The 23,190-nt window shown below is 38.4% G+C and overlaps 1 protein-coding gene across 8 annotated transcripts in view; it reads left to right on the top strand.

Moving 5' to 3' along the window:
- TLK2 (tousled like kinase 2) overlaps positions 1-23,190 on the top strand; it is a 117,520-nt gene that overhangs the window by 72,341 nt on the left and 21,989 nt on the right. For all 8 annotated transcript variants that reach the window (XM_078065887.1, XM_078065888.1, XM_078065885.1 and 5 more), the window contains 8 exons: positions 945-1,040; positions 2,253-2,345; positions 7,930-8,040; positions 9,005-9,141; positions 14,501-14,653; positions 17,180-17,246; positions 19,072-19,169; positions 20,725-20,806. In XM_078065887.1, the coding sequence (XP_077922013.1) occupies positions 945-1,040; positions 2,253-2,345; positions 7,930-8,040; positions 9,005-9,141; positions 14,501-14,653; positions 17,180-17,246; positions 19,072-19,169; positions 20,725-20,806 (837 nt within the window). The remainder of the gene's footprint in view (positions 1-944; positions 1,041-2,252; positions 2,346-7,929; positions 8,041-9,004; positions 9,142-14,500; positions 14,654-17,179; positions 17,247-19,071; positions 19,170-20,724; positions 20,807-23,190) is intronic.

A 23,190-nucleotide genomic window follows, 5' to 3' on the forward strand; every position in this document is an offset into this window, starting at 1 on the left:
GTGGTACGCCTGGGTGGAACAGTCAGTTAAGTGTCTGACGTCGGCTCAGGTCATGATCTTGGGGTCCTGGGATCAAGCCCCACATCTGGTTCTGCATTCAGCAGGGAGTCTGCTTGTCCCTCTCCCTCTCCCTCTGCCCCGTGCACCGCCCCCCCCCCCGCCATCATTCTCTCTCTCTCAAATAAAATCTTAAAAAAGTAAAAGAACTTTTGGGAGTATGATTATATATTCCTAAATAGTTGAATTCTTTTGAGACTGAAGCCTTCCAAATTTTAAGATGCCTTAGAATGCCCTATCACTTGTGTATAAAAGTTATGATCATCCAAGTGACAGTGTTGGAAATCATCCTGGATTTTTGGACGACTGTGTGTTCATGGATAATGTGTGTGGATTTAGAAGATTATTCTGAATAGTAGTTCACAGTTCTTTCTGCCCAGAGTCCCAGGCATCCCCTGGGCATTGGATGCTTCACCAGCCTTTTCTGACAAAGGCATGTTGCCATATAAGTGAAAAAGACATGTTATTACAGGAATAACTTTTAATTTTCTTTAATTTACATATTTAAAAATTCGTTTGGGCACACTTGATACTTCAGACTATTTACAGGGACATGATCCATGCTATCATGTTAAACCTTGCTTCTCATTTAAATTGTTTTACTTTCATCTTGGCTATATGGCCCTGACTTCTGACTTTCATCAGAAGGAGTTTGTTTTATATAATTGTTTGCATTCATACAAGCGTTTGTGGAGGGGGATGCTTGGCTGGCTCAGTTGGTGGAACATGTGACTCTTGATCCCAGGTTTGTGAGTTTGAGCCCCACATTGGGTATAGAGATTACTTTAAAAAAAAATAAAAAATCTAAAAAACAAAGTGAAACAGCAAATGTCTATGGAGAAAGATGCAAAACTTTCTAGTGATTGGTTGATATACCTTTATTACAGGCTCAGCAAAACAGTCCCTCCTCTACGGGATCTGGCAACACAGAGCATTCCGGCAGCTCCCAAAAACAGATCTCCATCCAGCACAGACAGACCCAGGTAGGTTGGTGACCAATATACAGAGGAAAAGATGTGCTTAGGAATAAATGCTAACCACATATAAAATCTGTGAGTCCTCTCTTTGTCTTTCCTTTATTTCTCCGACCTTACCTGATTATTTGTGTGTATTTTACTCAGAACTTGTATTTTGAGTATTAAAGTCTTTTGGAAGGTGCTTTAACTTTTTGAGGTGTTTCTTTACCATTCTGGTGTGTTGCAGAGAAATGCTTATACTGTAGCATGGTATTGAAAAAGCACTTACTTTGGAGACCTCTAGGCCTGGGTTCAAATCCTGGCTCTACAACTTACACTATCTTTTTGGGCCTCAGTTCTTGAATACAAAACATCTGTAAAATGTGGTTGATTCTAGTTCTCTCAGACAATGTATGCAAAATGCTTATTAGGGCAAGCCTTTTAATACACTTCAGTGAATGTTAATTCCCTACTTTATGAAAGTAGTTAATTTATTCCTTGTACCTGCTTATTTGACAAGACCTAACTAGACTCCTTTAACATGTGGCACACGAACATAATTTCCTCCGTAAAGAGTTTTCAGAAACTCTTTTTAATTTAGGGAATGTTGTGAACGTTCAAAGTTAGTATCTGAAAAGGATAGTGGATACATCCTCCATTCTGTAGTGTTGAGCTAGCCAAATAAGTACACTGTGTTTTCTTGAAGCCTCTTGGCAGTGTGTTACCTTCAAGACAAGATGCTTGGCAATTTAAGAGAATTTCTTAAATCTTAAGAGCTATACAGTCTTCAGGAGTAGATTTTAATTTTATTTGAATGAGCAGCTTTTGGACAGTTGAACCAGACTTTTGATTCAGAAAACTTCATTTCTCCCCTTCTGATTGTTCTTTGTTTCCACTAGGTGGCATGTTAGTTCTTTAGAGATTTAGGTCCTCTCTCCTCTGAACTCCTTTTCTATTCACAGTTAGTTTCATTTCTAGAGTAGTATGTTTCTGTATTGCTCAATGCACAATCATTTGAGAATTCATATATTTGATACCAGAGTTAACATGTGTTTGAAGTGCAGGTGTAGCAAAATATAAGGCTTAAAGAATGGGTTGAGAAAAGCAGATTTAATTTCTTTAGCCATGTGATTCCAGGCTGTGTTAGCAAGTGCTTTTTTTCCCCAGAAAAGTAATGAGAAAAGTATGATGACATGTAATATTTTGAGACTCATCTTAATTTGTTTTCTCTTTGTATAGTCTGACCTCACAATAGAAAAAATATCTGCACTAGAAAACAGTAAGAATTCTGACTTAGAAAAGAAGGAGGGAAGAATAGATGATTTGTTAAGAGTAAGTATTAAAATGTGGTAAGAGATTTTATAACAAGCACTGATTGATACTATGTATATTTGGATTATGCACATATCATAATTACTGTCAACCAAACAACAAATAATAAACATTTGGATATTTTCCTTTAATCTGAGGGAATCTTAGTAGGAACTAGGATCAAACCTATATTCTAAGCTTTATCTTTAAATTGGAAATCTTATGTTGTAGGATTTTAATATTTAAATATATACTAGAGAAATAGATACATGGAGTATGTGTTTCATCTGGAACTGTGAGAAACAACATAAAATACTGTTTCTATTCCAGAGAAGTTTTTGTAATTTAAAACTATTTCATAGGTACTTTTCAGCCCTGCTTTTGCATTTTGTGTCTTTTTTTTTTTTTTAAGATTTTATTTATTTATTTGACAGAGACAACAGCGAGAGAGAAAACACAAGCAGGGGGAGGGGGAGAGGGAGAAGCAGGCTTCCCGCTGAGCAGGGAGCCCGATGTGGGGCTTGATTCCAGGACCCTGGGATCATGACCTGAGCTGAAGGCAGCCGCTTAACGACTGAGCCACCCAGGCACCCCAGCATTTTGTGTCTTTTATATCAGTATTCGTCTAAAGGTTTTTGTGCTTACAAGAGAAACTTCAAAAATACCTAATCTGGAATTTAAAAGATACTTTTAGGAAATACACCGTGATATTTTAAAAAGATATTTTTCATATGCAATTTAGCATATTGACTGACCCCTTCTTTAAAAAACTTTGTTGGGGCGCCTGGGTGGCTCAGTTGTTAAGCGTCTTCCTTCGGCTCAGGTCACGATCCCAGGGTCCTGGGATCGAGCCCCGCATCGGGCTCCCTGCTCAGCGGGAAGCCTGCTTCTCCCTCTCCCACTCCCCCTGCTTGTGTTCCCTCTCTCGCTGTGTCTCTCTCTGTAAAATAAATAAAATCTTTAAAAAAAAAATTTAAAAATAAAAAACCTTTTTTTTATTATAAAAGCAGTATATGCTCTTTATAAATTTAGAGAATACTGAAAAATATGACACCCATAATTCCATTAACCAAGTAAAACATTTGGTACATTTCCTTCAGTAATTTTGAGCCATTTGTAGTGTGTGTATATATACACATATATAAATGCATATATAAATAAGTCTTACTGATGTATAAATAAAATTGATTAATAATTTTATCTTCTCCAGTGATTTAGAAGGTGTAGGTTTGATCATCATTTGTACGAATGCAGTAGTTTTCCAGCTGGCTCCATGGGGCCCTGAAGGTTCTGTTGGAGGAACCTCCAGGGCTCCCATGACACAGATGGGTGGGGATCTGCAGTTTTTCTTTATTATTGGGTAAGATGGTTTGAAGAAAGGGTTTTGTTTATTAACAATAATAGTAATGTTTATTAATAAAGATAATAAAAGTTACTGTGATTATCTCCCTCCAGAAGATTTTACCTCTAGTCTGTAATTATCAAAATCAAAATCAAAAAGTAGTGTATTTGACTCCCTCCTGTATAAAACCTGGAATTGAGCACATATCTAAACCATAAGCCCGGGGGTGCCTGGGTGGCTCAGTCGTTAAGTGTCTGCCATCGGCTCAGGTCATGATCCCAGGGTCCTAGGATCAAGCCCCGCTTCGGGCTCCCTGCTCAGCGGGAGGCCTACTTCTCCCTCTCCGACTCCCCCTGCTTGTGTTCCCTCTCTAGCTGTCTCTCTCTCTGTCAAATAAATAAAATCTTTAAAAAAATAAAAATAAACCATAAGCCCTATCTGAATAACATCTGATGTTTTTAGGCTATTATTACTAAATTATTTTAACATTTTATATAAGAATAATTCTTATATTATAAGCAGATTTATGACCTAATTTACAATAATTAGTTACACATGTTTGTTAAACTCATTGGCAGTATATTTTTTAAATCATAGTTTTTGTCTTCTTTTAGTTGACTGGAATACATTTTAAGTAATTAGTTTTCAAGAAGGATATTTCAGTGTTAAGTTTTTTGTTTCCTTGTAGATCTGAGAATTCTCTCTCTTGCCTTCCCATATAAAAGGTATTTTGTGTCGTAACCTGTTAGCCTTCTCCTTTCACCGCCTTATTGTAAGACACACATACATACATGTGTGTGCACCTTTTACTTTTTTTTTTTTTTTTTAGCATTTACTATTTCTGAGAAGACCGTGACCAAAGGAACAAACACTGTAATCTGTTTTTTGTGTTGATGATAGGTACTCTCTCCCCTTATTTTTGTATTTCAAAAAATTTTGCCAGGGTACATCTGTACATGGGTCTCTAAATTTTTATTCTGGAAGTGTGTGGTTATGCTTAATTTTTGCCTCTTTCTGTCTTACGTTGGCCTCTTCCTTGGTTTCTAGCTTGAACCCCTGATCTCTTCCCCTTATTTCTATCACTTCAAGTCTTATTTAATAAGATTGACCTTCTTTTCTCTATCTCATTAAACATTAATTTATCTTATATTTTCTGCTGTTTACTGTATCTTTTGTCAGTTTTGATTCTGTTATTTACATTTTTAGTTTACTTTTTCCCCTTATCTAATTCACTTTCTTAGTCTTTATGGTTTTTGGCTCTGATTTCATAGACACCATGTCTTTTTGTGTTTTATGGAATATGACAAGCTGTATTCTAAAATGTTCTTTTGATTCTTTAGGGAGATCATTTTCATCATTCTCAAGCTGATGTTCTTTTCCTTACTCAGAAATATTTTTACTTAGGTCTGTGTTTTGGTTGTTTCCTTTGCTCCATCTTTCAGCGAGGAGAGGCATATTTAGACTCAGCACCTACCTTCCGTCTTCCCTCGTTAGCACATGTGTTTGCTTGAGGTTGCTCTTATGCCTGTTTTTGTTCATATGGGTGCTGCTTGAATTGCCAGGGTTTTAATTAGGTAGACTGGGGGTTTAAAAAGCTCCTAGCCCAATTTCAGGACTGACAGGGTTTTGTCCAGAGAAGCTCTGCTGGACTGAAAAAGGATCATGGGCTCATCTCTTTTCTTCAGCCGACTTTTAAGATGGAGAAGATGGGGCGCCTGGGTGGCTCAGTTGGTTAAGCGACTGCCTTCGGCTCAGGTCATGATCCTGGAGTCCCGGGATCGAGTCCCGCATCGGGCTCCCTGCTCGGCGGGGAGTCTGCTTCGTCCTCTGACCCTAACCCCTCTCATGTGTTCTCTCTCTCTCAAATAAATAAATAAAATCTTTAAAAAAAAAAAAAAAGATGGAGAAGATGGAGTATATGAAAAACTTGAATCCTGACTTAGTACTCTTTTTGAATTTTAAAAAAATGACTGCTTTCATTTTCTAGGAAACAGTATGTTCCCTTTACTCACCATTACCCGCCTTTTTCTCCCTTGTTTTCTGAAGGTTGTAGTCTTTTCTTTGGCTGTAGAACAATACCAAAGAAATGGAGGCGTCAAAAAGGAAGACACCAAAAGCAGCTGCCACATTTTCCAAGTTGATTAGCATTTGTGTTTCTGATCTGGAGGGGCAGGGAATGAGCGCTCCTTACGTCTCCTTTCAGGCAGGCATGGTTGGTTCGTTGGGTTTTTCCATTTTGGTGAGATTTTGGATAAGGCTGCATCAGGAGGCTGTAGGCAGGGGCTGTTTTAAACCTGAATACAAAGTTGTTCGTGCTGGAAAACCACAAAAATTTAGAGTTGCTAAAATTTTATTGTATTTTGGTACATCTGGGTGGCTCAGTCAGTTAAGTGTCTGCCTTCGGCTCAGGTCTTGATCTCAGGGTTCTGGGATTGGGTCCCGCATTGGGCGCTCTACTCAGCGGGGAGTCTGCTTCTCCCCCTCACTTTCGCTCTGTGCTCTCCCTCTCCCTCCCTCTCTCTATCAAATTTATTTTATTGTATTTTATTTTGTTATTTATTTATTGAAGTCTTTATTTATTTAAGAGAGAGAGAGCTTGCACAGGAGTATGTGTGCACACAAGCAGAGGTGGGGGGGCGGGGTGGGTAGAGGGAAAGGGAGGGAGAGAGAGAATCTTAAGCAGGCTCCATGCCCAGTGCGGAGCCTGACACGGGACTTAATCTCACAACCCTGAGATCATGACGTGAGCTGAAATCAGGAGTCAGACCCTCAACCGACTGAGCCAACCAGTTGCCCCTTAAAATTTAATTTTTTTTTTTTAAAGTAAGCTCTGCACCCAACGTGGGGCTTGAATTCACGTCCCCAAGATCAAGAGTTGTCGCGTGCTCTACCGACTGAGCCAGCCAGGCTCCCCTGGAGTTCTTAAAAGTTTAAATAAGCTGCCAGAGTTTGGTTCCATACATTTGATTATAGATTTTAAGGGAATCCTCACCTTCCAAAAGGAGATTGAATTTTATGTAAACATTACATAGTCTTTGTCTTACAGATTCTTTTTTTTTTTTTTTTTTTAAAGATTTTATTTTTAAGTGATCTCTACACCCAACATGGGGCTCGAACTCACAACCCTGAGAGCAGGCATCGCAGGCTCTACCAAACTGAGCCAGCCAGGGACCCTGTAGATTCTTTATTATGAATTAGTCACATCTACCCAAATGTACTTGCACTTTGCCTTTGATAGAGTGGTCCATAGAACTCTGTAAGAACGGATAGAAATTATACATATGAGTAGAAATTGGAGCTGGAAGCTGTTGTACATGGGCCACTTTAAAAATGAGGCTGTAAAGTCTCAGAAATTGCGTGTGCTGTAATATCTTCCATTTGTGCTTTTTAGTGTTTCAGAAACACTTATATCATTTGATTGGGAAATGCCAGATCTTTTTTCACAACTCAAGCACATTATTATAAAGTAGCATTTATTTCCTGAAAGAGTAGAGATCTTTTGTTAATACAAGAATAAGTTTAAAAATTGCAAGTCAAAATTGACCTTGGGTTAGTGGTTCTTCCCTTCTCTGTTATTGTAGGAGGTTTGACTTTTTCAAAGTATTTAGCCCATTCTCCTGACCACAGCTAAATTAACTCTGTATTTACATTCTGGCATTCTTGAGAACCGGGACCTCGTATTCATCTTGTTTGTTAGTTCTGTCTTATGCGGGCATGGGTGTGCCTGGCTTCTCTGGTAAGAAACATTTATGTAAATTCATGTCTCTTTTTCTTTGGAAACAAGAATAGAAAAACAAAAACAATTGAACATAAGAACATTATGTGGTTTTTAAAAAAATTCTGTAATTTTTTTATGTTTAATTATCCTTTGTAAGTATTTTGTGAGTGCTATAAAGTGCTTAATCACCTTTTGAATGTATTTTAAACATCTCATTAATTGTAGGTTTTTTTATTTTGCGACAGTTTAGGTATATGTGATGTACTAGATTTACCTGTAACTGCCTTTTGAGAGGAGTAAAATATGATCAGTAGAAAAACGTGCCCACTTGTAGAAACAATTCATCTTTACTAAATAGATAAGTTTATGAAGAGAGACTAAAGGAATGAAGTATTTGTTTTTTAAATCTGGTTACTCTTAGCTCTTTGAACCTTAATTTTGCTTTTGATTGAGCAATAAGAAATTATGTTTGGACTCCCTAAAAGCTGCTGATGTATTAATCTGTCTTCCTTGGAGCTAATTTAAAAAATGTTTTCCCCTTGAAGGCCAACTGTGATTTGAGGCGGCAGATTGATGAGCAGCAAAAGATGCTAGAAAAGTACAAAGAACGATTAAATCGATGTGTGACAATGAGCAAGAAACTCCTTATAGAAAAGGTGAGTGTTGGGGTGGCCTGAACCCTGCGTCCCTGGACGCTCAGGGTGTGGCATTGCTGTAGCTCCCCACTCCTTACCTGAGATGAAAATATTTTAAAGTAGGGCTTTTTAGGAGAAGACTCCTTATGATTTGACAATTAGAATTCTTTCTTACATGGACACTGGCCCAAGCATCCAGAGTGATAATTTGGGGCATTGTTTTTGGTTGTGCCTTGCTTGGAATGGAATGTTGATTGGACAGGGACAGCTTGGCCTAGTTGAATTTATTTGCAGTGTCGCTCTCCCCCATTCGTACATTCATCCGATCATTTGAAGTGCATATCCTGTTACTATTGCAAACCTTTAGTAATAGTTACTCTTCCATTTTAGAGATGGTAATTGGAGTAACTTACATATATAATAATGTGATAATTTGTGCCTTAAAAAAGTTAAGTTGACATACACTTGCATGCAACTGCTTTAATTGGCTGTTGTTTCCTTTATTAGAGTAATTGATTAGCTGTGACTTGACTTTAATAGTTATTAGTAACTATTTCTTGAAAATTTTTTTTATTATATCCCTAGTATATTTATAGTCTATTGAAAGATATCAGTACTGCTAATGAAATAAATTATTACAAACTAGAGGTTTCTAACAGATTGGTGATTGCTTCTGCTGAAGTCTTTGGAATGCTGTTAAAAAGACAGGGAGCACTGACAAAAGGGAAGTAGGTTATTTTATTGATGTCAAAGATACTGAGGAGAATGTTGTTTTAGCTTTTAATTCATTAATTTTATAGAAAGGAAACCACTTTTTTCCATTAATACAGAGAATTTATTTAAAGTTTTAGGGTACTTCCTGAAGACCATGTAGAGTCAGCCAGTTACTAAACTTTGATCAGTATAGTGCGGAAAGTAAACACCATGCTATATCTGAGTTCTCATCAGAGAATAAAGTTCTTTTCTATTTGTCCTTTCCCCTAAGTCAAAACAAGAAAAGATGGCGTGTAGAGATAAGAGCATGCAAGACCGCTTGAGATTGGGCCACTTTACCACCGTTCGACATGGGGCTTCTTTTACTGAACAATGGACAGATGGTTATGCTTTCCAGAACCTTATCAAGTAAGTGAACTGCAGTGATTAAATTGCAGTTGAAAAGTTGCTTTAAGGGGCGCCTGGGTGGCTTGGTCGGTTAAGCGACTGCCTTCAGCTCAGGTCATGATCCCACGGTCCTGGGATCGAGTCCCACATCAGGCTCCTTGCTCCGCGGGGAGCCTGCTTCTCCCTCTCCCACTCCCCCTGCTTGTGTTCCCTCTCTCGCTATGTCTCTCTCTGTCAAATAAATAAATAAAATCTTTAAAAAAAAAAAAAAAGTTGCTTTAAGTTTTCTGTAATTGTAGTAATTAAAAATTCTAGCCATGGTAGTCCTCTTTTCATTCAGCTTTAGTCCCTACATGTGTAAAGAAACGTAGGGAATGAGGTGAAGTCCTAGAAAAAATGACAAAAGTAATCAGAGAAATAGTAAATGTTCTACATTAAAGTTTAAAAGAATCAGAATTTGGGGCACCTGGGTGGCTCAGTCAGTGAAAGGTCTGTCTTTGGCTCAAGTCATGACCCTGGAGTCCTGGGATCGAGCCCCGCATCAGGCTCCCTGCTCAGCGGGGAGTCTGCTTCCCTCCCTTCCTCTGTCCCTCCCTCCCTCCCTCCCTCTCTCTCAAATAAATCAATAAATTAAATCTTAAAAAAAAAAAAAATCAATTGCTGAAGTTAAGGAAGAAAAATCGAGAACTTGACTTATCTTTTTAATTATGTAATGAATTTTCACGAGGAGTCAGCATGTTGATTCTGGGTCCATAGAAAAATGAAATGGGCAAGGACCTAAGGAGGAACGTCCTGAGTTAGGTATAAAACAAAATAAAACCCTAGAAGAACCTTACAGGATATGCCCCTGAGGCCCTTTAAGGAGACGGTGTCCAGTCATTAGAGAGTGGCTCCCTTAAAGGTAGGGGCTCAGGCTGGGGGCCAGCCACAGTGTGTATCTGTCAGCAACTTGGAATCTTAAGCACTCTTTCACTTTATCATAACTTTGGTTTGAAACATTCAAGTATTTACTTCAAGGAGGAAATTAACATTTAAAATCCTAAAATTCCAACTATGTAAATAGCTAAGATTAGCTCTGGACTTAAAAAATATATATATCTTTAGGTTATAGTATCTTTTGGTATATCTTATTTCTTTGTCTTTATTTGTTAGATTATTTTCATCTGAGACTGGGGGGAAGGGCATTGTGTTTTTAACTGTGGGCTCTCAGACATTTGATCTATAGGTCACCATGAGTTGGAGGGTTCCATAGACTGCTTTTCCTTTTTTCGTTCCTGAAGTAACTTACTGAGCAGTAATTGGAGAGTGTGGGACTCCTTTAATAGTAATGAAACATAAAGAAATAACAAATTTATAACTGAAATAAAGTACAGATACTGATCTTATTAATAATACTAACCCTGGATTGCACGTTAGCAGTCACTTTTATACGTGATACATTACCTTCCATTTGGCTTAGGTATGTCTTTGCCTCACACATGTACCTTGAGTGTGTGTAATTTGGTGTGATAAGAGGTTAGCTGTTGAGTCAAAGACGCATTACCCAGGAAGACAAACAAAGCCTTTTGAGTTAGGGCAGGTGCCGAGGCTCAGAACAACATCCACTCCGAGCGCTAAGCATAGGTGGCTGGGGAGAGCAGAAGCGCACCAGGGCAGTGGACATGGCTGTACACCAAGGCCTGACACCCTGACCGGGGCCTGCAAATTGCCCTGAAAGTGGAACACCAGTTTCATTAGAATGAGGGGACCGGAAGCTATATCCCCAATACTGGCCAAAGCCACCTAGTGCTCACACTGAGTCCTAGATGTGATGGTGACTCCTGACAGTGGTTACTCTTTAGATGGCTGTCTCTAAAATGTCTAAAGACTTTGACTGAAAATAATAGTGTGTTTGTATAGAGATACAAAATGTAATTAATTTTTTTTTGAGAAGTGCTCACAGTTTTAGTTGATAGCAGTATTTTATCTTTTTACTTTGTAAACAGCCGCCCCGAGGCCCAGAAGGTTCTGGAAATCTTTCATAGAGTACAAAATGGTGACTTTGTGTAGAGCCATCAGAGCAGTTAGGACTGTCTAAATTAGATCCTTAACTAGGGATTGTTCCTCCTAGGTGGATAGCATTTTTTCATGGTTTTAGGTCATATAAATGACAGAATATCCATCTCTTTTCTTGGGCAACTGTTTCTGGCTGTTGTCTACTAATTACAGGTATTTTATTTTCTAGTTTCACTTTAATAAATTAATTCCCTTTCAGTTTTAATGCAGAAATTGAGATTCTTCATTTGTAAAGGCTATATTTGATATCCTCATAAATGATTATTCTCTGTATATAAGAAACTCCATGATACATAATTTGGTTAAAATGATGTCTAAAAATATGTGCATTTGTTTTTTAATACCTCTGTTACTGGTTATGTATAGTATGGTTGGAGTCTGGAATACAGTTTTACCGTTGAAGGTGCCTGTATTCATTTCCTAGGGCTACTGTAACAAAATGCCATAAATTAGGTGGTTTGAAACAACATAAGTTTATTCTCTCACAGTCCAGGCCAGAAATCCCAACCCAAGGTGTTAACAGACCATACTTCCTCTGAAGCCTCTAGGGAGGATCATTCTTTGGCATTCTGTGGCTTGAGGCAGCATGGCTTCAATCTCTGCCTCCATCTTCACACGGTGTTCCCCCTGTGTGTCTCTGTGTCTTCTCTCCCTTTGTAAGGGCACCAGTCATACTGAATTAAGGGCCTACCCTACTCCAGTATGACCTCATTTTAACTAATGACATCTTCGATGACCCTATCTCCAAAGGTTATAATCTGAAGTCCTGGGGGTTAGAACTTTAACATATCTTTTTAGGTGACCTACTTCAGCCTGTAATGGGGCCTAAGGCTGATTGTCTTTTGTTTTCTTTTAGAGGTAATGGCTTTTTAAATAGGGTTATTTAGATTGGAGTGAGACAGATTTATCAGATCATCAATACCTCTGTAAAAGATAGTGGAAGTACTCTCTTTCTATGGGTGATAAATGGCAATCATTCTCTAAAATTGATGCAGTGCAAGGATTTAAGGATCAACTCTAAAAGGCACTGTCATATGTGTTGGAGGTATAAGGCTTGATAAGACATGGTTCTTTTCTAAGAGAAGTTACCGTTTACTGATGTAATTCCCAACTTTACTCCCAAAATAAACCTAAATGAAGTATCACTGATGGGACTATCTTTAGATGATTTTTATTTGCAAGTATAAATAGCTAAATCATTTCAAGAATATCAAGAATTAATGTAGGAATCATTTTTATATATAATCGTGATCTCTGGTGCATCCTTTTTTATGTTCAAGCAGGTGTTCTCATTCTCAGAATATGCAGTTTAAGATTTCCCCAAGTTTTTAGCATCATTGTCCCCTGTCTTTATGCTTTATATATATGATGGTTATGGGGCCCCTTTCTTGGTGAGTCTCTGCAGATCAAATTTTTGGATTCTTACTAGAAACAATAGTAAATTAGTTTTATTTTATGCTTAATAAAGGTGATTGCTAAAAATCTATCTTCCAAAGCAACTGATCTTCAAAGACAAAACACTATGGCACTCCGCTAGCCCACTATAGTTTATAGCTTAAACTATATGTTGTATGGTTATCTCCAGAGAGCTCATTGTGCTTTGCACTCACATGGTCCGTGAAAGGATAGAAAAGGAGCCAAAGATATTTTACCAGTTTTTTGATTGGGAAACTCCTCTTGAGAGACAGTTCTGAGACATTGTTTTCCTTGAAGCATTCACTGAGTCAGAAAGAGGATTGTGATTTTACCTAAGGATTCTAGTCTCAATCCAGAATTCTTTCAAGCCATATACATGTATTTTGGTGGGGAGGCATATCTTTAATGATAGTTAAGAGGTTTTTTTCAGACAAAAACTCTTTTGAGTTATGATTCCATTCTGCTGTTAAATTGACATTAGTGACCAGCTTATCCTGATCCCAGTGGGATTGTATTATCAGATGAATGGTTTTTTATTTACAATGCTTTGATTAGGTTAATCTTGCTCACAGTATTGTCCTTACAGATACGGGAGCATAAACTATGGGCATCTACCTTGGAATTTTTTTGGTTGCCGTTCTTCCAAGAAAAATACACTGAGTGTAGGGAAGGTCAAGAGACTGACTACTGCAGTGTTCGTTCAGGAAAGAGGGTTGAATAGATCTCATTTGAAAACAGGTTAACAACTTAGATTCCATTATTCCGGGGCGCCTGGGTGGCTCAATCGTTGGGTGTCTGCCTTCGGCTCGGGTCATGATCCTAGGGTCCTGGGATCGGGCCCCACATCGGGCTCCCTGCTCGGCGGGAAGCCTGCTTCTCCCTCTCCCACTCCCCCTGCTTGTGTTCCTGCTCTCGCTATCTCTCTCTCTGTCAAATAAATAAATAAAATCTTTAAAAAAAAAAAAAACTTAGATTCCATTATTCTGCAGAAATGAAGATGGGATCAATAAAGGAGGTAGGAGAAGCATGGTAGAGAGAGAAGGAGAAGGGAGCTAGCATTTGATTCTCAACTAGGGTAGGTGATTTAAAGATTTTAATCTTTTAAATGGTTAATCCCAAATCTTGGTATATTTTTAATATGCCAGCTCTCCAAACCCTAATATCTGTTAGGCATACATGAGAGAAAGTGGTTTTCTTATATTGATATTTTTACTGACTCCTAATTTGCAAATGGGTTTATTATAGAAAGTTCAGACGTCTTATTAGGAAATCCTCTAATGGTGATGGTGTTAGATATCTGAAGAATCTTTATATAGGTTTTTTGTGAATTCATTTTATGTCCCATACCCTAAGGAGTTTTTACGAGTTGCAAGGCCTCATTGTGCTTTCTCTGAACGTACTTGTTTTTGAAAACCTTAGTTTAGGGGTGCCTGGGTGGCTCAGTTGGTTAAGGGTCCTGGGATCGAGTCCCGCATCAGGCTTCTTGCTCATTGGGGAGCCTACTTCTCCTTCTCCCTCTGTAGCTCCCCCTGCTTGTGCTCTCTTGCTCTCTCTCTCTCTGACAAATAAATCTTTAAAAGGAAGTAAGAGAGAGAGAGAGAAAAAAATTCTTCCTTGAGTCAGAAAATAAGGTCACAGTGAAAATTGGATATTGTTCCTGCCTACTTTCCTGGTCTGAGAATAATCATAACTACTGTCTTAAAGCACAGACTCATTCCAAAAAAAAATCTTTCTGTTGTCGGTTATTTGACTCTTCCAACCTGAAGTTAAAATCAAATCTTTACTTGATTTAAAGGGGCTTATTTTTTTGAAGTTTATCAAAATCTGTGGGTACCAAGATATTTGTGTGTATTCCGCAGCTGTCTTACAATTTTTTTGACCTTCTGTGCAACATCTTTTATATCTCCAGGCAGCAGGAAAGGATAAATTCACAGAGGGAAGAGATAGAAAGACAACGGAAAATGTTAGCGAAGCGGAAACCTCCTGCCATGGGACAGGCCCCTCCAGCAACCAATGAGCAGAAACAGAGGAAAAGCAAGACCAACGGAGCTGAAAATGAAACGTATGTTCTTTATTCACGTGAACTGTGAGGTACCACACTCTCCCCCAAAATACTGATATCCTGTTAAGTGCCACTGGACAAAATGATAAATTATGGGGATTTCTAGAGCATTAGCTTTCTTTTTAGTTACATTAATGGATTTACTCACAACTTATATATAAAAACCATGTAAAATTAATTCATTTTCTTAGTCCTGATCTTATTTAGGTATTTTCGAATGAGTGGGAGAAATAATTCACTTAACTTGACGTCATGGTCTTTGCCCACTCTTGTAACAAATGTAATGTCATCATGGTAGTCAAATGACATAGTTGCTTATGTGTGGTTCTGGGTTATGGTGCATTGGTACCATCTTGTGGGAATTACCTATATATTACTATATATTACTTACTTAAAATACGTCTTTTGCCTTTATGTTTTCATATCAGTTCTCAAAAACATATTAACCCATAATCCACCTCAAGTATAATGGTATTTGTACTATATCATTAAAAGCCCATGACATCCCATTCCAGTGAGAAGGATGGCTTAACTTAATGCCAGTACTCACTCCATACATACCTGATGTGTTGGGGAGCCTTTTCCTTGACATTCATTTAATAAATCTGTGTTAAATGCTTATTATACACTTGGCCCTGTTCTGGAGACTGGGGATACAGAGCTAAAGGATACAGCCCCAGCCTTAGGAGCTCACAGTTTATTTAGGGGAAATGAACAGATGAATAAACTAATAATTACATTGAGTGTAGTGATAAAAATACACACAGTGAATAAGCTTGGGAAACATCTTCATTCTTATAAATAAATATTTTAAAACTAGATTCTAAATTTGAAATACTTCCTTTCAGAAAGTCCAAGTAGGAGCCCAGATTTGAAAGAGTTTCTGGGCACATGTTGTACACATTAATCTGATCATTGTCTTCTTTTGCTATCACTCCCATATTTATTTTGTGAAGGGACTCTCCCTCCAGTATTACTTGAAAATTATCAAATGCTAGTGCTTAAGACCATTGGCTTAGGAGTAGTAGAAGGCAGAGGCTGTTTCCTAGCCAGAGAACAATAATTAGAATTCAGTCCAGGCCAGTCGTGTGTCAGTAAGCAGTTGCCATCTGGAGTCCTGTGTCACATCCAAGCTGGAAGGCTTTCAGTCCAGTTTTTAATTAGAGTATCTGTAACTTGGCTCATTCCTTTGGCCAGAAGCCAGAAACATTCCTCTGGAGCCTTAGAGTGAGTCACATTATCATTCCTGGTATTGAACCTATTTTAGGCAGGGAGAGTCCCTAGCTATGATTTTTCATTTCTCCCTTTTTTACTGGTGTGATATGGATTAATGGATGTAAGTATGTCTGCCACTGTGAAGAGACAGGTGTAACAGCCCTAGTGGATACATTTCTTCTTGTTATTCTTTTTATTTTATTTTAGTCAGACCTCAGAGACTATTTTGTAGCCCTACCTGGTTGATAGGATAGCTGTTTCTTCTTTCTCCTGCTATTTAGAGTATATCTAAATAATGACATCTGAAACTTAGAAGTATATGTGTGTACTTCTAGAGTATGAAGAGAGTGAAGTTGGAGGAGTAAGCTGTCACTTCTTAAAGGCTCATTCTTTTTTTTTTTTTTTTAAGATTTTATTTATTTATCTGAGAGAGAGATTGGGAGAGAGCATGAGAGGGGGGAAGGTCAGAGGGAGAAGCAGACTCCCCGGTGAGCTGGGAGCCCAATGTGGGACTTGATCCCGGGACTCCAGAATCATGACCTGAGCCGAAGGCAGTTGCTTAACCAACTGAGCCATCTAGGCACCCTTAAAGGCTCATTCTTACGATGTAAGGGTTCAGTTGGGGTAGGTAGAACACAGAATAAGTGATCAGCCATCAAGTCAGCCCTTTGAGAATTGTGTTTAAATACCTTTTTACAATTTATGGATTATTTCACATTCTCATTTAATAGGCACAGCAGCTTTGTTAGATGGGGATCATTGCTTGCTGCATTTTTAAGAAACTAAGACTTAAGTTAAAGTTAATTGTCCAAGGTCCCATGGCCAGTGGCCTGAGTTGCACTTTGAACCCTAGACCTCAGACTCCAAATCCTGGACTCTTCCACTATGTCATTCTTCTCCTTGTTATTATAGTATTATGCAGAGTCTAAGAGTTATCAAATAATCAAATCCATTGGCTTACTATTTTCCCTTCAAAAAAAAAAACAAACCTAGGCATATAACTTTTGGCTACCTCTCCCAATGGATTTTCATCTGAGATTGTATGGACAAAACTCATTTCATAAATAACATAAAAATATAGCTCATTTATTTTCTCATTTTTTACAAATTAGTCTTCTGGCTTTGCAGTCCTTTCTTCATGTCATATCTGATAAATCAAGTTTTCTCTTGTCAAAGGATTGCAAGCTAATCTGTCTTAGTTACTTTAACAGAGAGACTGAATATACTGTACAGCATGCTTTGGCATTTGTCTTTTCATAGGCACACTACGATTTCAAATAATTTACTGGGATTTCAACCATTATCTTCTAGGTTAACATTAGCAGAATACCATGAACAAGAAGAAATCTTCAAACTTAGATTAGGTCATCTTAAAAAGGTAAGTGTAATGAGAAAAATATGTCTGGAGAAATTAGTTTACATGTGGTATTGGAGCAGATGTCATGGTTTGACATACCTGCAGAAATCTTGAGTAGTTGTGCTCACTATCACATCTTGTATTTAATTTTTTTTGAGATTTTATTTGTTTCAGAGAGAGTGCATGCACAAGCAGGGGGGAGGAGCCGAAAGAGAGAGAATCTCAGGGAGACTCCCTGCTGAGCATAGAGCCCGACTCAGGGCTCAATCTCAGGATCCTGAGATCATGACCTGAGCTGAAATCAAGAGGCAGAGGCTCAACCGGCTAAGCCACCCAGGCACCCCGCCCCTTTTGTATTTCTAATGATGAAATGTCTTTCAATTTTTGAGTCAACTCCAGCCACCCAGTGGGAGCACTTTTTTTTTTTTTTTTTTTTTTAAAGATTTTATTTATTCATCTGAGACACAGAGATACAGAGAGAGAGCATGAGCAGGGAGAGAGGCAGGGGGAGAAGGAGAAGCAGGCTCCCCGCTGAGCCAGGAGCCCAATGTGGGGCTCGATCCCAGGACCCTGGGATCATGACCTGAGCCGAAAGCAGATGCTTAACCATCCGAGCCACCCAGGCGCCCCGGGAGCACTTTTTCAACCAATGATATACCAATAGATAATTCTGGTATATGTCATAAAGCTTCATAAGTAGTTATCCTTATAGTAAAAATTAAATACAATATGAGTAGGTGGTTCAGATTTGTCATAAAGCTTCATAAAGCTTCACAAGTAGTTATCCTTATAGTAAAAATTGTCATATATGTATATGTCATAAAGCTTCATAAGTAGTTATCCTTATAGTAAAAATTAAATACAATATGAGTAGGTGGTTCAGATTTGATATGAAAACTCTTAGGATATTTTATTTTATTTATTTATTTATTTTAAAGATTTTATTTATTTGAGAGAGTGCATGTGCGCATGCACACGCGCGCGCGCGCGCGAGAGAGAGGGAGAGAGAGCACAAGCAGGGGGAGCGGGAGAAGGAGAAGCAGACTCCCCGCTGAGCAGGGAGCCTGACACGGGACTCAATCCCAGGACCCTGGGATCATGACCTGAGCCGAAGGCAGACACTTAACCAACTGAGGCACCCAGGCGCCCAAAAACCCTTAGGATATTTTAAATCACATAGTAGCTCTTATCTCTTGCCTAAACTGGCTAAGAAGAGAAGGTCTTGTACAAGCCATATTGTAACACAAAGGCACCCACATAAAAATTGTTGACAGTGTTCACAGAGGCATCTTGGATGTAGTTGTTCATCTCCTAAATTTAACAGCCCATACATTTTTGGTAGATGCCACTTACGGTGATGATGGTCAATAAGCATTTAATAAACTGCTGTTGGTGTGTGTTTGTTTTTCCCCACTGGGTTCTCAGATCTTGTTAAATCAGTGGAACTTAAGGCACCAAGCATGATCCATACTTACAGAGCAGAACCAGATAGAGAATCTGATTTTTGTTTAAAGAAAAATGTGTGTGCCTATATGTAAAAACAGAGAACATTTCTGGAAATTTACACAAGACACTTAAAAGCAGTTACATACAGGGAATGGGCATAATAGAGAGGAGGACTTGGGAGCAGAGGGCTTTTTTCTTACTTGTGTACTCCTTTGTATGGTTTGAATTTTTTTATTATTTGCTGTGGGCTTGTTTTTTATGATTATCTTAAAAACTTTTTCAATTTGAAAGAAACATTTTCCTTTAGTTTTTCAAAAGAGAAATGTCTGCTGTTTTTGAAATGAGATTCTGAAAAGGTGGTGTCCTGTGTTCTGAGCTATTTCTTTCCTTTTCACTTTAGGAAGAAGCAGAGATCCAGGCAGAGCTGGAAAGGCTAGAAAGGGTTAGAAATCTACATATCAGGGAACTAAAAAGGATACATAATGAAGATAATTCACAGTAAGCAACTTGGGGGTATGTTGGGTTGGAGATTGCTGAACACTTTCTGACATGAATGGTCAAGAATGATGTTTCTGCATATTATAAATTGGGTAAATGATTCCACAGTGTATTTAGCTCTGTTGCAAGGTTATAATAAAGGTTTGTGAACACAACTATGATGTGCTTTAGTTTAAATATATGTAAATATATTAGATTTATATGTTAATATCTATACATGTATTATAGCACTTTTACACAAGTAGAGGTCACTAAAACAATATAGCTTTGCAGTTGTACATAGTTGGGATACACTGTATATTCAGATTCCTGCAGAACCTTGCTAAATGGAAGCATGGGTGACAGTGTGGTGTCGTGGAATGATACCGGGTTGAGATGGCACTGGTTTTGCAATGACCTTTAAGGGCCATTTGGGTGTTGAGATTTTAAACAAGACTCTCTTAAGTTCAGTGCATTAATTGTAGATGAATGCCCACCTTTGTTTATAAGTCATTTAAAGGATTGCAACTGAAAAGTAGATTAAAGTGGGAAGTAGCTTCAGTCCAGAATCTGTTCCTTCCCTTCTCTTGTTTTTCTGACTCTGAACCATCAATTTTTTGGGCATAGCTGTAGCTTGTGTATATTTGTTTGGCCAGTGTGAGCCATGGGCTTTCCTTTCTGTGAAGTGTCAGGCCCCACAGTTCCCATGACTGAGCTCTCCGTGTGTGTCCGACACAGTGCCTCGTGCCCTGTTGCTGTCAGCTCATCTTCGCAGTAGCCCAGTGAAACTCAAGTCAGCCTGACCAGGGACCCGTACCCGTGCGACTGAACAGCTCCAGAGCTGACCGCCCCACGGTCATGTCGCCTCTCTCTGCAGGCATGTCAGTGTCTCAAAATGAAAGTAATTTCAGGATTAATAGTGGGGCTATTTAAGATCTGGAATTAGGTAGAAATATTTATGAAGTTACTTTTGTCAGCATCTCTCCTTTCTTTGTCTTATTGTTAGAAAACAACACAAGGTGGAATCCTCTGTGGGGAAAACAGTTATATCATGAAACTGTCTTAAAGAGAGAACATGAATGCACATAGAACATGTGACTTCCTTAATAAATCCATTTTTAAGGCCCTGGGAAATATCTTGGAACTTTATTATATTAGTTTGGGAATGGTGGGAATACTTTGGAGGAAATGGGTAGCACAGTTTGAAAATCCCTGATCTGGTAGAGTCTGTACCCCCCTCACCTTAGAGCAGGTGGATAGTGTTGGGAGTTGCACAGCTACCTTTCAGAAGGGGAGGAAGGTCAACAAAGGTTACAGGTCCACTTGTGGCTACGCTGAGGCTGGCACCTCTGGCTTACGGTTCTCTACGGCCAGTGCTGTTCACTGTCATTAGGCGGTCTCCTTGAACCGTAGAGCTTACTGCATGTTCACAGCTGGCCGTGTCGGTGTTGTGACCAAACTAGCAGCAGCAGCTATAATCGTGTGTATAGCATGTGAGGTGTTCTGGGAATTTTGCCAGCATGGAAGATTGTGTAGTCCTTAAACTCAGGATGTTCTGTATTTTCTGTTTCCACAGATTTAAAGATCATCCAACGCTAAATGACAGATATTTGTTGTTACATCTTTTGGGTAGAGGAGGTTTCAGTGAAGTTTACAAGGTAAGTGTAAGAAACTGGGTACGAAGACTAAGCGTTGAATTCTTGGTTATTACCAACTTGGAGAACATTAAGAATAGTGATAATTGTGGGTTGATATCTATTTGTTGAAATTCAGAAACTCTAAGAACCTGTATCTTTAGAAGAACTGCTTCCAGTAAACCTAAGTGACTAAGGCAGGATACAGTAGTTTGCCGTATTTTCAAGTTTGAAAAATAAAAAAACAGGAAGGAAAAACACTTCTTTCTGGGTAGTGAAATTGCAGTGATTTTTATTCTGGTTCTATACTTTCTGCCTCACTTACATTTGTTAGAAATGAGTATGTGTTACTTTTATTTTTATAAAATTTTTTAGCAAAATAGATGTGTTAAAGTTAATTCTTACTTGAAAACTTGCTTTTTGTTTTAAAATGTTCTTGTCTTCTGAGTCTGAGTGTTTAGTAACTCTGGCGTTCCGAAGAAGCATCCTGGCTTCGGCCGGGCCAGTGAAGTTCAAGTTCAGAGCACTGTGCCTCCAGGTGGTCAGTTGTACTAAATGAGAAATTCAGCTGGTTTTCAGGATAACTGCAGATCCAATAACATGTTCACCGGTCACCACCTCCTTCAGTTTCTAGGTGTTTCTAGCACCAGGCTTTTACATGCAGAATCCGTTTATTAAATGGTCTTTACTACATGGCCCTGTGAAGTCCCTCTTCCTGAGGTGCAGCCTTCACTGTTGGGATTTACGTTATGCCCTATGAATTTATATATGGGAAATCTTTTGGACAAAATAATTAGTTTTCATTTCAGGTAAAACTGGTTCTATCCCCCATCTTTTTTTTTTTTTTTAATATATTTTTTTAAGATTTTATTTATTTATCAGAGAGAGAGAGAGACAGAGGCAGGCAGAGGGAGAAGCAGGCTCCTTGCTGAGCAAGGAACCCGATGTGGGACTCGATCCCAGGACCCTGGGATCATGACCTGAGCCGAAGGCAGAGGCTTAACCAACTGAGCCACCCAGGTGTCCCTTTTTTTTTTTTTTTTTAAGATTTTATTTATTTGAGAGAGAGAGCACAAGCAGGGGCAGAGGCAGAGGTAGAAGCAGACTCCCCGCTGAGCAGGGATTCTGATAGTCGGCTTGATCCCAGGACCCTGAGATCATGACCTGAACCAAGGTCTTAACTGACTGAGCAACCTAGGCGCCCCATCCCCCACCTTTTATTGTTATAAAAAATAACTATTTTCCAAAACCATTAGTGCCTGTGTGTGTGTGTATGTGTGTGTATTTTTTAATCGAAGTGTAGTTGGCACACGATGTTATATTAGTTTCAGGTGTACAACATAATGATTCAACAGTTTTCCTTTTTTTAATGTTAATTTTTTACTGTGGTGATATATACATAAAATTTGCCATTTTAGCCATTTTAAGTGTACAGTTCAGTTGCATTAAGTATATTCATAATGTGCAGCTACCATCACAATCCACTTCCAGAACTAGAATATTATTTTTATTTATTTTTAATTTTTATTGTTATATGTTAATCACCATACATTACATCATTAGTTTTTGATGTAGTGTTCCATGATTCATTGTTTGTGCATAACACCCAGTGCTCCGTGCAGAACATGCCCACTTTAATACACATCACCAGGCTAACCCATCCTCCCACCCCCCTCCCCTCTAGAACCCTCAGTTTGTTTTTCAGAGTCCATCATCTCTCATGGTTCGTCTCCCCCTCCGATTTCACCCCCCTTCATTCTTTTTAATGTACTGTTGGGCTTGATTTTCTAGTTTATTGTATTTTGTTACCTATGTTTGTAAGTGGGACTGGCCCATAGTTATCTTTTGTGTATAGGCAGCATTGTCTAGCTTCTGTGTCCTAGCTTATCCAGAATAAGTTGTGCCTACGTATATATTTTTCCCCCATGCCCTGGAATGCATTGTATAGGAATTGTTGGCTCCTTGAAAGTTAGAGCAGACTCAGAATCCTATGGGGGGATATCATTATACAGGAAAACTTTGTGACCACCTTTTTAAAGTTCCTTCTACAACTATTGATTTATTCACATTTTCTCTCTTCTTCTTCTCCCTCTTTTGATAATTTAATTTTTCTGGAAAATCTTCTATTTCACCTTGATTTAAAAATATCCATACCTTAGTCATTTCTCTTTTTTTTTAATGAAATGTTTATTTTTGTATCTCGACTGATAGGTCAGAGAGGTTAGTCAGTGGGGTTTTTTTTTCCCCTCTAAGAATCAACTTTTTATCTTATTGATCAAGTCTACTGTTTAATTTGGGTTTTTCTTTTCATTAACTTTTGCTTTTAGTCTTTCCTTCCTTTTACTTTCTTGGTTTTTATTTTCATTCTTGAATCATACACTTGGTTTATTTTTTATTTTTGATAAACT

Source organism: Halichoerus grypus, chromosome 2 (genome assembly GCF_964656455.1).
Source record: "Halichoerus grypus chromosome 2, mHalGry1.hap1.1, whole genome shotgun sequence".
NCBI lineage: Eukaryota > Metazoa > Chordata > Mammalia > Carnivora > Phocidae > Halichoerus > Halichoerus grypus.